This window comes from Podarcis gaigeae, assembly GCF_964106915.1.
Source record: "Podarcis gaigeae genome assembly, chromosome: 6".
In the NCBI taxonomy this organism is placed as follows: domain Eukaryota; kingdom Metazoa; phylum Chordata; class Lepidosauria; order Squamata; family Lacertidae; genus Podarcis; species Podarcis gaigeae.
The window spans coordinates 56,526,624-56,539,930 of record NC_139682.1 but is presented as its reverse complement, the minus strand read 5'-3'; the positions used below and the strand labels follow the sequence as shown (position 1 = coordinate 56,539,930).

At 41.4% G+C, this 13,307-nt stretch overlaps 1 protein-coding gene across 3 annotated transcripts in view; it reads left to right on the top strand.

Moving 5' to 3' along the window:
* LRP8 (LDL receptor related protein 8) overlaps positions 1-13,307 on the top strand; it is a 188,296-nt gene that overhangs the window by 130,970 nt on the left and 44,019 nt on the right. For all 3 annotated transcript variants that reach the window (XM_083742609.1, XM_083742608.1, XM_083742610.1), the window contains one exon: positions 6,874-7,002. In XM_083742609.1, coding sequence (XP_083598735.1) covers positions 6,874-7,002 — 129 coding nt within the window. The remainder of the gene's footprint in view (positions 1-6,873; positions 7,003-13,307) is intronic.

Below are 13,307 nucleotides of genomic sequence, written 5' to 3'. Positions count from 1 at the left end.
CCAGCATTAAACCTGCCAGAATGTAAAGAAAAAGCCCAGGGGCAATGTTCCTTTTTCCCCTCCAGTTTGACCAATATTCTAGCAAGTTCATATAGGGCAGGCATGTCCAAAGTCTGTTTCAGGGGCCTAATCCGGTCTGCCGGTTGATTTAATCTGGCCCCGTGGCAGTATATGTCCTGGGGTAAAATGCTTTTTAAAAAGCTCAGCAACTTCAATCCTAAAAAACCTCAACAAATCACTTCATCAAATCTGGCCCTCTTTGAAAAAAGTTTGGGCACCCCTGATATAGGGGAAGGTATGTGAAGTAGTTATGCAATACCATCACAATGTATTCCTGATTAAAATTAATAAATCTGTGGTATCTCTCCTAATGAATATGGGCTTGCCCATTGCTTACATTTGGTTTTTGAGGCCGTGCTTTGAGTGCCACCATTTTCCAAAGTTAGGTGGGTGGAGACTGGAGATGAGGCCTTTTCTGTGGTGATGCATGATTTGTGGAATCTCTCCCCAGAACCTTTGTTGCCATCTTTTAGACAGCAAGTGTAAAACTGTTTTATTCATTTCAGCATCTGCGGGATGTCTTGCTGTTGAGTGTTGATGTTGTGGGCTGCTTTGGACTCTTAACAGTGGGGAAGTGAAATAGAAATGTTTCAAATAAAATTAATAAAATAATAATAATGTTTATGTGCAAACACAACTTCATCTCACTTCCTACACGTATCCTGGGCTATTTGAACACACACACACTCCAGATTAATTAATAATGAATTATTTTTAATTAGTTAGCCCTGAGCAACCTTGGCCTTGTCCATTTATTCTTCCTTTTAAATCCTTGAGTTGAAGGGTATTTTTCCTTGCATCAACTATTACAAGGAAGGGTTTTCTTCTGGATATAGAACTTGCCTAGCTTAGCAACATAGCTAATTATTCACTAAATTACATTTTCTGCGATCTCACATGGGACAGATGAAGAGGCATTTATGAAGCTTCCAATTCGTGTAAATCAAAGAGTGTCAAATATGTATTGAAGCAGTAAAAAGTAATAAGCCTTTCAACAAAAACTACATGTAGACATATCCATGCCTATGTGGTTTTTGAACTGCAAAGCTACAAATACCTCTGAAACAAGAGGATATATCAGAAGATATCTGACTGAGCACTGTAATATTTGTGTTGTTACAGCTGTATTTAAGATGGCCAGACTTTTAGCAGAAGGTAGTTCCAAGCTGCCTGAAAGACAGCATTTGTTTCTGATCCTGCATTTGATTCAGTTGTGTAAGAGCAGGGAGGTCTCTGGATGCAAAATGAATGGGGAAGTAATTGTTTTTAATTGAGCCTCGCTTTCAGGTTGTTACCTAATTTTGTAAAATTGTTCTTATGTTTTGCGATTGCATTATCAGAGTATTTTGTAAGTTGCCTTGACTGTTTTAGGCAGCTGATATAAAGAAAGAGGGAAGTCCAGTGCTCCACTTGGCATCGGCACCTGTTGATGATTTGAGGTCTTAAATTGGTTTTGGTCTGGACAGGGAAGGTGAGGCCCTAGGCATGGGGTAGCCAATGTGGTGCCCCCCTAGCCAGATGTTCAATGTGGTGCCCCCCCTAGCCAGATGTTTTGGACTCAGCTGTCCTCTTCCCTGACTATTGGCCATTCTGGCTTAGTACATGATATCTGAAGAGCAATTAGATGGCTACCCTTGCCCTAGCCACTACTTTGTCATCTGGGGGCAGTGCAGTGTATATGTGGCTGTTTTTCTCCAAGCAAATGTGGTTCATCAAGAGGCACATTGTGCCATGGAAATGGACATTCCTATGAGAATTACCGTATTTTTCCATGTATAAGACACGCCCTATTTGGGGGGACTCCAAATTAAGAAAACACCCCTCAACACTACCCGTGTATAAGACGAGCCCCAATTTTAAACCTAATTTTTTGGTAAAAAAAACACGAAAAAATATGGTATAACATGTCCAGAAGGCTTACTGGTCAGAGATGATACCCAGCCTCCCAAACTCAGATTGATTGGTTTTATTTGACATAATTTATATGGCACTTTTTTGTTGATTAACAAAAACCGCAAGTAGGTTACATCAGTGTTTCCCAACATTTTTTCGACTGTGGCACTCTTCCAACCTTGTTTCCTTCCTGTGGCCCCCCATGGGTGTAGCCAAGGGGGGCAGCAAGGCAGCTGTCCCCTCAGTAAGTAAAAACCAATACAAATCACTACAAATCTGAGGTTCTGCCCCACCTAACAAAAGCCTCCACCCCCAACAAGCCTAAGTGACAATAAACTTACCGGAGATCCATCTTTCTCACTTAGATCATTAGTCTAAAAAATAAGTTGATTTATAAGCCCTTAGTGGCATGTCCTGAAATGAATGCCTATCACTGTGTTCTAAGCTCCTGCTATAAAATGTAGAATTTCAGTGTTTAGGATTAAGTCTGGGATTTTGAATGTCTGATTATTTACTCTTATCTCCAATATGATAATTATGTGTGTTAATCTACATTAAAGCAAGGCAACTGATTGCTTTGTCCAATGGTTGCCATGTTTATTTGATGATGAACAAGCTTCAGATGATCCACAGAGTCAGTGAAAGGGGGATGGAGAGACTAGTCTGTAACCCTGGTTGACCAAATACAACAGTTTTGGCCACAAAATCCCAAGACTTATATTTGTGAGAGGGGTGTGCTGCTTCATCCAAAGGAATTAAGCTCAAGCAAATCCTTTTCTATTCTCCTGGGAATGTGAAAAAAAATAATCTGTATCAAACAAAATCACATACTAGGAGCTAATATTTATCAGCCTTCACAGCTATGATCCTATTAATACTGTGCTATGACCATAAAGTTTTGCTGTTCATGTTTGATATTTTCTCTACTTCTGTGGCTTCTCTGCAGTAATATGCAATTAAAGTCTTAAAGCCGTAGGTTAATTATATGAATCTGAAAATGTTATAATTTTCACCAGGGTGTGGTTTTCTATTAATCTGCCTTAGCATAGTCACCCACAGCTGTTTCATATACATATAAAGTTGTTAACTGAAAAATAAAAATAAATTACATGGGTTATGCCAGCACCAGCCTTCTCAACCTCCACAACAGGGCACCAGTTCAAGTACTTTTAACCCATATTGTGACCTTTTCCTGCCACAAGCAATATTTGACTGAGATTTGTGGTAAGCCTTGGCCAGCCTTCAGAAATGTGTCTCTTTGATATGCCACTTTGTTGAGGTTGTTGCCACAGCAAAACCACTACTGCCTCATACTAATCTATGTCCTCAGGAGAAATCAAGAATAGTGTTAGGGATTCTTAACATGGTGGTAGTGGGAAAGCAGGCCTCATTGTTCAAGATGACACATTTCCACAAAATGGGCCTTTTTTTCATGCTCCCAGATACTGTCTAGCCTGCTAATGAAGAGATCTGTAGGTTTCCCACACGTAGAATTTGCTGAATTCCCGTTTGTACGTGGTTGCAGAGTACCTGCATGGTGAGAACCTGACAAATGGTCTTGTGAAAGGAAATCCATTTTGTTATCTCCCCCTTTCCTTGAATATGCATAATGCTTCTATGCTTGAAAAGCTCAGCAGTGGCGTAAGAGGAAGCCAAGCAGTGGGGCGCCAGTTAGGCTCTACGATTTCTGTAAAAGAATTTGTAGCGTTGGGGTGTAAAGAAAACAAGAAGAATGAATGGGCCATTTGCTGTGGCTAGTCAATGGAACCGTCTTGTCGTCTTCGCTCTTGTCTCTGTATAAATAACGCATTGTTGTCCATCCTTGGCATTTGTGCTTCATTGTGATAAATTAGTCTTGATGTGTCTGACATTTTTTTAACCAAGTCTTCTTCATTGGCTGTTTTGGAAAAGTCCAGCTTCCTTGTACTTTGCGTCAACACAAACCTCAAGAGCCTTGATAGCAGTCACTATCAAGTACAAGTTAACTTTCTCTTTCTCTGCAAGATTAGGGAAGATCAGAGTAAAAGAGTGTGAGAAAAATTTGGGTACACAAATTTGCGAAAGCCTAAAATAAATGAAAGCAAGCAGGCAAGCAAGCAAGCAGAGGAGATCTACACCTTCAACTCTACCCTTCTTTCATGACCTGTTGGCTAGTATTTTCATAGCATTTTTATTTGAAATGAAGCAATCCAAAGTAGCATTGACTTTTCCTCAACACTTTTGATTTGATTTGTCATTTCTTTGCCCAAGTTCCTTTCCTTACCTTTGCATTTCATAGTGAAAAACAAGAGTGAAATGATTCAGGCTTAGCTGCCAGTTGTGTTTGAACTCCCTATAGTTGATGTACACTGACAACTGATGGCTTTCTGCTTTGAGGGTTAACTGCTCAGATTTACTTTTCAAAATGCATCTAATTACTTGTATCACTGTGGTGATTAACCCGGTGTCCTTTTCGTAAACAGATGCTGCCCGTCCTGCCATTCTCATATCCATTATTGTTCCAAAGGTGTTTCTTGCCGTGGGCTCTGAGATCAAATTGATACTGAGATTCCTACATAACCTTCCTGTCACTTTGCTACATTTCATCATAATTTTATATTTTTATAGCTTGTTTTTGTTCCCCAAAAGCACAAGTTTAAGACAACTCTGAGCTATTTTACCTTCAGGCTTTTTCTAATGGCGAGAGAAATTTCTTCTATCACATAAACAGAAATGGCCAATTCCTCAGAGACTTGCTCTCAAATAAATTTCAGCTGAACAACTCTATTATGTTCTGTTTCTTTCCCAAAACTGTGGTCTCTTAGGTTCTTCTATTTTGGGAGAGTTGCAAGTAAGCATGTAAGTATATAGAAATTAAATTGCTTACATGTCAGGCCAGGAAAAAAACTTCCATAGCTGGAGGGTTTCCAGATACTGTTCTTCCATTCAGGGCACAGTGGGAGCAAAGTTAGAATACCATCACTCTGGTACTCCAAAAGTGTAAACGTTGGAAAAGCTAGCTGTTCAGACAGTCATTTAATCTAGTGGTTTACTAACCACATATGTTTCCAGCTATTTAGAAACTCCCAGCTGATGTGATCCAGACAAATGCATGGCTACCTCTGTGCACTCTGTAACTCCTTTTGCATTGGACACTGAGCTAATGCACAACCTTTGGGGAGCTTTCAGAACTTCATTTTGCACTATTGTGGGGCTAGTGTTTGTTTGGAAAAGGGCAGGTGGATTAAGAGCCCCACTTGGCATGTACAGTTCTTTGATGTTCACGGGCAGTGTGATCATTTGTATATGACATTAATAGAGTTATAAATCCATAACCTCTGAGAACCTGATTTATGGGCCTTGTTTGTGATGAGGGACAGGTAAATGCCTTCTAGATTCCAGGCCTGTGGCTGTTACGATGTTCATATAAATGCCCTCCAGATGTATTGGAAGCTATAATCTAAAATATCTGGAGGACATCAGGTTTGCAGAGGCTGGTCTAAAATGAAATTAGTTTATGTCTTCAAAACGGTTTCACTAAGTTAGGTAATGACAGCATCCACTCTATAATTATTCAGGGTTGGTTTTCCCAACTTCAGTAACATGCTACATTTTTAATGACAGCTCCTGGTGGCCTTTCATTCTCCTGTTAGAATGATGAGCTACCTAGAAAAAAAAACCTGACGGTGAAGCTGCAGCTGCTTTGATTGCCTTCAGATTGGAAACCCACTAAGAAAATGTCAATGAGGGCAGTTTCATTCACTAAGCACTTTTATGGCCTCAGTGTAGGGATGGGAGTGGGGTGGCAGAGAAGCATCACCTTTTGGACACTATTAAATGCTTAATTAATCCCTTAATTTTCAGTTCCTTTGCAATTTCAGTGGTGCCCACTAGACATTTCTTTCCTCTTGTTATTAGGTCAGTGGTGCATTTGTGGGAAGCAGAGAAATTCAAACTTATGAATAAGTATCTTAGTGTTGCAAAGGCAGATCTGCCTGTCAGACTTCCATGATCAAAAATAACTTGTGTTCCAAAACAGTTCCATGTTAAATATCATCATATGAAACCACAATAAGTGAAGGGAATCTGGACTTGTATACTGGGTCTCCAAAGACAGTGTCTCCAAAGGCAGCAGCCTGATCTTCTGCAATGGTACCCACAAGAGCAAGAAGAGTAGTAAGGACTGCTTTTCACCACACTTTCTCCTTATCCTGGAATAGGTAGCTAGTATTTGCATTCCTAAATACAGTATCTCAAATAAGTACTTTTTTAAAAAAAATATTTAATCCTATTCTTTGGGTGTGTTCATCTATGGTATTGTAGTCAAGGACATTGTAATGGGTTCAAAGTGTTGCAAAAGAGATTTCAGACTGAAACCGATTCTTGTTTTTGTAATGAACTAGGCAGCTTTCCCCCTCCGCCTTGTTGTTTAAATCTATTCAGAATTAAATTCCTAAATTCTTTCTCCAGACACTCATGGTACACTGGGTTTAGCTTCAGTATAGTGATTTTGGGTACACTGTCTTCTAATTTACACCTGTTTATATTCCTTTATAACATCCTGAGGTTATGAGATTATTCAGCCTGCTATACTTGGAGGAAATCTATTCTTTTTAACTCTGTTACTGTGCTTCAGGTAGTGAAAATATATCAAACCAATAAACAGGAAAATACATGCCAGCTAAATTATTTGCATAGTATTTTGATCAAGTTTAGAAAGCATTCTAGAAAGCAAAGCAGCAATGAGAGTGTCTTGTACAAAGCTTTCAGATATAATTGTACAAAGCTTTCAGTGAATCATTCCTTCCGCCCACAAAGGACATCCACCTGTCTTTCTACTGTGTCTGCTGCCTGATGCAAAAGTGGGGCACTCTGAGGTAAAGTTATATATGGTTCTTTTTTTATTCATTAATTATGTTATTTTTGTGCTTCTTTTTTTAGCCAAACAAGTATGCTTAGCTGAAAAAATCAGCTGTGGAGACTCCAGCAACAAATGCATCCCATCTTCATGGAGGTGTGATGGAGAAAAAGACTGTGAAAGTGGAATTGATGAGGCCGGGTGCACTAATGGTGAGTCTGAATGATCCTGGGCCTTTCATACTGATGCTGTTATTTGACCTCAATGAACTCAAACTCCAAATTATCTGATGCCAGTTTTTGTATCCCTTCCCTCCTGTATTTCCTATCTATCCCAGCCTTTCTGATTAAATGTGTTTGTACTACATCTTAAGCCACAAAAATCAATATTTGTTTTTCCATATGCTGTAGGTTTTAGGAAGGGCATTGAAGACAATCTTACCAACATTAGATTGTAGGGACACACATGCCACCCAGCCTATGCAAGCTCCACAGACCCCTCCCCCCCCCCGGAGCATAGATGAGTTGGGAACTAGTGTGGGCTGCAGATCCACTGCCTCTACCCATGAGTAGGAGTAGTGGTGGAGAAACATTGAATTGGCACTTTATTCCTTTAAGAGGGTTCCATTCTATATTCAAACTTCAAACTCTGGAAATAATATTCTAGGCAGGGTCAGAATCTACAGCACAAAATAATAGTCCTTCAGGGAGAAAATGCCACTCCGTAGAGCACACTGCAAAGTTAAAATGAGAAAATAATTTGTGGGATTCCCCAGAAGGCTGGATATGTTTTCTGTTTCCCAAACACTGCAGTAAGCTGTTGAAGTCGCAGGTAATTCATTTTCAGCTATTAATATTTTGCTGCAATTCCACCTACATATTAGCTAGTACTTGGGAATGTGGACTGAGAGACTGATCTTGCTCCAGTACTCTTCAGCCATTAGCCACTGAATAGGTGACTGTTGTGTTTTTAGTAACCCACAAAGATCAAAAGGCAATATCTATTGTAAATGGTTTCAAGCAAGCAGATAGTGCTACTGTCTTTATCCTCCCAGTAGCTCTATGTACAGTATTGTAAAACCTCTGTGGGTGAGTAAAGAATCATACATAAAGGAACAAAGCAGTGTCTCTTGTAGGGACAGGGGGACAAATTCAATTTAGTTCATGCTTAAAGGCAAATCTACCAGATTTGTACATTCCATAGCAATGCACAAACCAAAACAAGCTATCCTTCAGAATTCACACTTCAGCTAGCAATTCTCCAGACAAGTAATATGTACAAAAACATATATATTAGTGAAAATAATATACAAAAATAAGAACACAAGAAGAGCCTTGTGGATTGGGCTAGTGGCCCATCTAGTCCAGCACCCTGTTCTCACAGTGGCCAACCAGATCCTTATGGGAAACCACAAGCAGGATTCAGGCACAAGAGCACACTCACCTGCTGTGAGAGCCAGTGTGGTGTAGTGGTTAAGAGCAGTAGTCTCGTAATCTGGGGAACCAGTTTCGCGTCTCTGTTCCTGCTGGGTGACCTTGAGCCAGTCACACTTCTTTGAAGTCTCTCAACCCCACTCACCTCACAGAGTGTTTGTTGTGGGGGAGGAAGGGAAAGGAGAATGTTAGCCTTTAAGGAGCTTTGAGACTCCTTAAAAGGAGTGAAAGGCGGGATATCAAATCCAAACTCTTCCAAAACTCTTCTGTGGTTTCCAGCAGCTGCTTTTCAGAAGCATTGGGGTCTCCATTCTTGGAGGCAGAGCATAGCCATCAACAGCCCTTTTTATTCTCTATATTGGGGAAAATTGCTTTGCAAAAATGTGTACATTGGGAGGAAATGCAGGCAAAAATGTATGCATTAGCAGAAAAGTGAACTAAAATGGTAATGAATTTTCATGATATATATAGTGCTTGCATGCATTCGTGCGCACGCATGCAAACTGATGTGGAAATGTGTGAGGACAAGAAATAGGAGAAACCAAAATCCTGAAATCACAGATTCCCCCATCCCTAGTCTCCCTCCATTTGTGTGAATAGCCGCACAGCCATACAAGAGGCTGGTTTTATTCGTACAGCTGGGGGCTTGTTTTACACACTGTGTGGCAGACTAAGCATGGCAGAACCAGAGAATGGAAAGGTTGCTTTTGTGGCCTAGGTGTCCCCACATCTCTTCTCCACCTTGGGTTGTGGTCAGTTCTCCTTTCTTGGAAAGGAGCACATTTGTCAAATCAAGCCATTCTTCTCCGAATGAAGATGACCCCCTCTCTGCTGTTCGCAAGCCTTCTGAGTTTTAAAGGATTGATTTCAATCCTTTCTGTTATCCAAATCTGATAAAATCCCTCTAAGCTTATCTACTGATACTCTGTAAGCATCCCTGTTTCTTCTCTGCTTAGAATCTTTGTCATCTTCTTTCTCATCTTTGCTGTTTGCTTGTCCTCAACATGGATGGGGGGTGAGGACAGAGGGAAAGAGGAGGTTTTACTTATCTCTTCATTCTTCCTGAGCTTACTTTGGGGGAGGGGGAGGAGGGGGGACTTTCTTTCCTTTTTGCCTTGCTTGCTTACTTGCTTGGAGTTAAATTTGAAGCTATCAAGCTCATCCTCTGAAATGTGACGTCTCCTTGTCACATTAGAGGCTGTGCCTTTCACAGAAAGTATCTGAATTTCAAAGTAACATCACATTTCATATATCTATTTGAAGGGGAGTTCATCATTGTTGGAGATAATTTTCACATCTCGCTGTGCAAAACACACAGACACAAAACCCTTAAAAACCAGAGGAAGTGTCCAGGAAGAAAACTCAGTGGCTGTTTCTAAAATCCAAACAAACAACATATCTGCATGGAAAATAGCATGACTGGCTTTTCTGAGGGCTTTGCTAAGTTTCTACCTGAGACTTGTGCAAAACCTATGCTACACTGAATTTTAGTTGGAAGGTGATGAAGCAGAGCCCAAATGGCAATGAATCCGTTTGATAATGGCTAGCAAATATGGGGACTTTTCATATGGTAATGTTTACTGGTGAGAGATTGTATAGCCATATCAGACTTCATGTCAATAAAAGCTCTGATGTGGGAGAAAACTTGTGTTTCACATTCAAACTCTTAAGTCAGAAAGTTGTGAATGAAGCAAATGCAGCAGCCATAAATGGTCTTGTGGAAGGTGGGAGGACAGAATTTCTTTGCAATAATAGCACTCCCACAGGAAGCAGTGATGGCCATTAGCTTGGATACTCTAAAAGAGGATTGGACAAATGCATGGAGGATAAGGCTACCATTGGCTGCTAGCCATGATGTCAGAGCTCTGCCTATGTGGTTTGAGGTGGTAATGCTTATGGATAAAAAGAGCCTGCTTGATCAGGGCAATGGCTCATTTAATCCAGCATGCTGTTCTCACAGTGGCCAAGCAGATGCATGTAGGAAGCCTATAAGCAGTACTTGAGTACAACAGTGCTGTCCCCACTTGGGATTCTGAGTAGCTGGTATTCAGGAATATATAGCCTCCAACAGTGGAGGCAAATCATAGGTTTCTGATGGCTGTAGGGAGAAGGCATCAGTTCCTTAAGAATGAAAGGAGATACAGGGGTTTATTGCAAGTAAAACAAAGCCTCTGGCAAGGCTCTAGAGCAGGCATAGGAAAACTCGGCCCTCCAGATGTTTTGGGACTACAACTCCCATCATCCCTAGCTAACAGGACCAGTGGTCAGGGGTAATAATAATAATAATAATAATAATAATAATAATAAATTTTATTTATATCCCGCCCTCCCCAGCCGAAGCCAGGCTCAGGGCGGCTAACAACAATCAACAATCAAACAATCAAATATTTGCACATTCTAAAAATATTTCATTATAAAAATCAATTAAAATCAAATTAATGGCAACTAATTAAGCAAGATTCTAAGCAGGTTGCCAGAGGAGGGAGTCAGGCTGCACCCTGACCAAAGGCCTGGTGGAACAACTCTGTCTTGCAGGCCCTGCGGAAGGATGTCAGGTGCTGCAGGGCCCTAGTCTCTTGTGACAGAGTGTTCCACCAGATTGGAGCCGCAGCCGAGAAGGCCCTGGCTCTAGTTGAGGCCAGCCTAACCTCTCTGAGGCCTGGGACCTTGAGGATGTTATTATTTGCAGACCGTAGGTTTCTCTGTGGGGCATACCAGGAGAGGCGGTCCCGTAGGTACGAGGGTCCTAGGCCGTATAGGGCTTTAAAGGTTAAAACCAGCACCTTAAACCTGATCCTGTACTCCACCAGGAGCCAGTGCAGCTGGTATAATACTGGATGAATGTGATCTCGCAGCGAAGACCCCATAAGGAGTCTCGCCGCAGCATTCTGCACCCGCTGGAGTTTCTGGGTCAGTCTTAAGGGCAGCCCCACGTAGAGCGAGTTACAATAATCCAGTCTGGAGGTGACCGTCGCATGGATCACAGTGGCTAGGTCAGGGCGAGAGAGATAAGGGGCCAACTGCTTAGCTTGGCGGAGATGAAAAAATGCCGCCTTTGTTATAGCTGTAATCTGCGCCTCCATAGAGAGGGAGGTATCGAAGATTACACCCAAACTCTTAACGGACGGTGCTGGCACTAATTGCACCCCTGCAAGAGATGGGAGTTGCCCCCTCAATCCCATATCGTCCCGCCCCAGCCAGAGGATCTCTGTCTTCGAAGGATTTAACTTCAACCGGCTCCCACGTAACCATCCAGCCACAGCTTCCAGACATCTCACCAGTGTATCGGGGGCCGAGTCAGGATGGCCATCCATCAACAGATAGAGTTGATGGGAGTTGTAGTCCCAAAATATCTGGAGGGCCAAGTTTGCCTATGCCTGCCCTAGAGACAGTGTGCTTGATGATCCTCAACCTCCTCCTGGGAAACTGCCAGTGCATAAGCACCTTAATTCTCCCGAGCATTGATTTGTTGGCTTAGTTATGCTAAAAATTTTTTAAAAAACTGTTTCTTTATCCGTCTTTGTAAGGATCTCTGCATTTTCTAGCTTCAGTGATTTTATTCCAGAAAATGTGAAGGTAATCAGTGTCCCTTGCCCCTACCAGGTAGGAAATTCTGAGCTAAATAAGCTGTTATAAACTGCTGTATTTGATTTGGGAATTCCAATAATACAAAGCAAAACTTCCTTTTTAAGGAGTGGTTCTGCCGGCTTGTAAGATAATCTCCCAAAGAGATGGCAAAAGGCCTCCAATTGAGTTGTTGTAAAAGCAGCAGTGGGAGAGTAATCATCAAGCACAGTGGGATTTGTGCTACAAAAGCTGCAGTCTATACCCTCCCTCCCTGCCAGTACCCACTCATGCCATAGTTAATTATAGACCCCTAAATGCTCCTTGCTAGGCAGCATAGAGACCTAAGCGCCAACCTAAGCAGGAAGAACTTCATCCCACAGTGAGCAGAGAGAGCAAAATCTTTCTGAAAGACTCAGGCGGCATCTTAAAACTATGTGTTCAGCTTCATTTTATGTCTTATGGCAAGTTTGTTCATGTGTAGGAAATTCACCTGCCCTGCTGCCACATCAGCATCCTTGAGTTGGAGCTTTCCTTACCTGGCATGCAGGGAGAAAGATGTAAACTGAATGTAAATATGCAGTTGCTGCATTGTAACAGCCCCTTTGTCTGATTCTGCACTGATTCTTTCCTTCTTATTTGTTTATTTCATTTACTATTTGCATATATAGCCTGCCCCATTCACCAACTGGTCCTAGGACATCTTACAAAAATACTGCACTTAAAATACGTAAAATTCACATTTAAATCATGAAATAGAACCACATAACAAATGTGGCAAAACAGTAGTACAGACTAGCAGTGCACAGCAACGCCGTGAAGGGAAGCTATCCGCTTAGGCAAAGTTCTGGGTAAAGAGGTGCATCTTGGCCAATTGTCAAACTGCTTACAATAAAGACACAAGATGCATCTCAGAGCGAAGTCATTCCAACACCGGGGGGCCACCATAGAGAAGGCCCTTACATGTTTTGCCCACAAAGCTTTCCCTGCTGATCTTAACTCCCTTGGCAGGTTTATGCCTGGTCATTTTGATTTTTGACATTGTAGAGACCCCCATCAGTACTTCTTCCCTGTTTAAAAAATACCTCCTGCACTTGGTATGTGAACCCACTCTACTGTGGGCCATAATCTTCCCTGAAACACCCACAACAGAACATTTTGTAGCCTCATTCCCCTACCAGAGTTTGGTATAGTTCCTTGTAATTTTGAGTTCAATGGCTTACATGTTGCAAGAATCCCTCCGGCAATGTCTTACCATACAGGCAACTAAGATTGGAACTACACAGTGGCAAGTGTATATTTCCAAACCTGCATCTGTCAGAGCAAGAACATTTGTAGGGGAGAAGTGATAGGCAGGAAGAAGGAATGCTTAAGCTTTTCTTCTGCCAGAAGCTATTGAAACAGTGTGAAATAAGATAAAACAAGATAAAATACAAAACATCAAGCTCTTACAAACAAGAAAACAGTTTCTACAATTGAATTTCCATAAAATGGCTTCTTAAACAAAAACACCTTCAGTG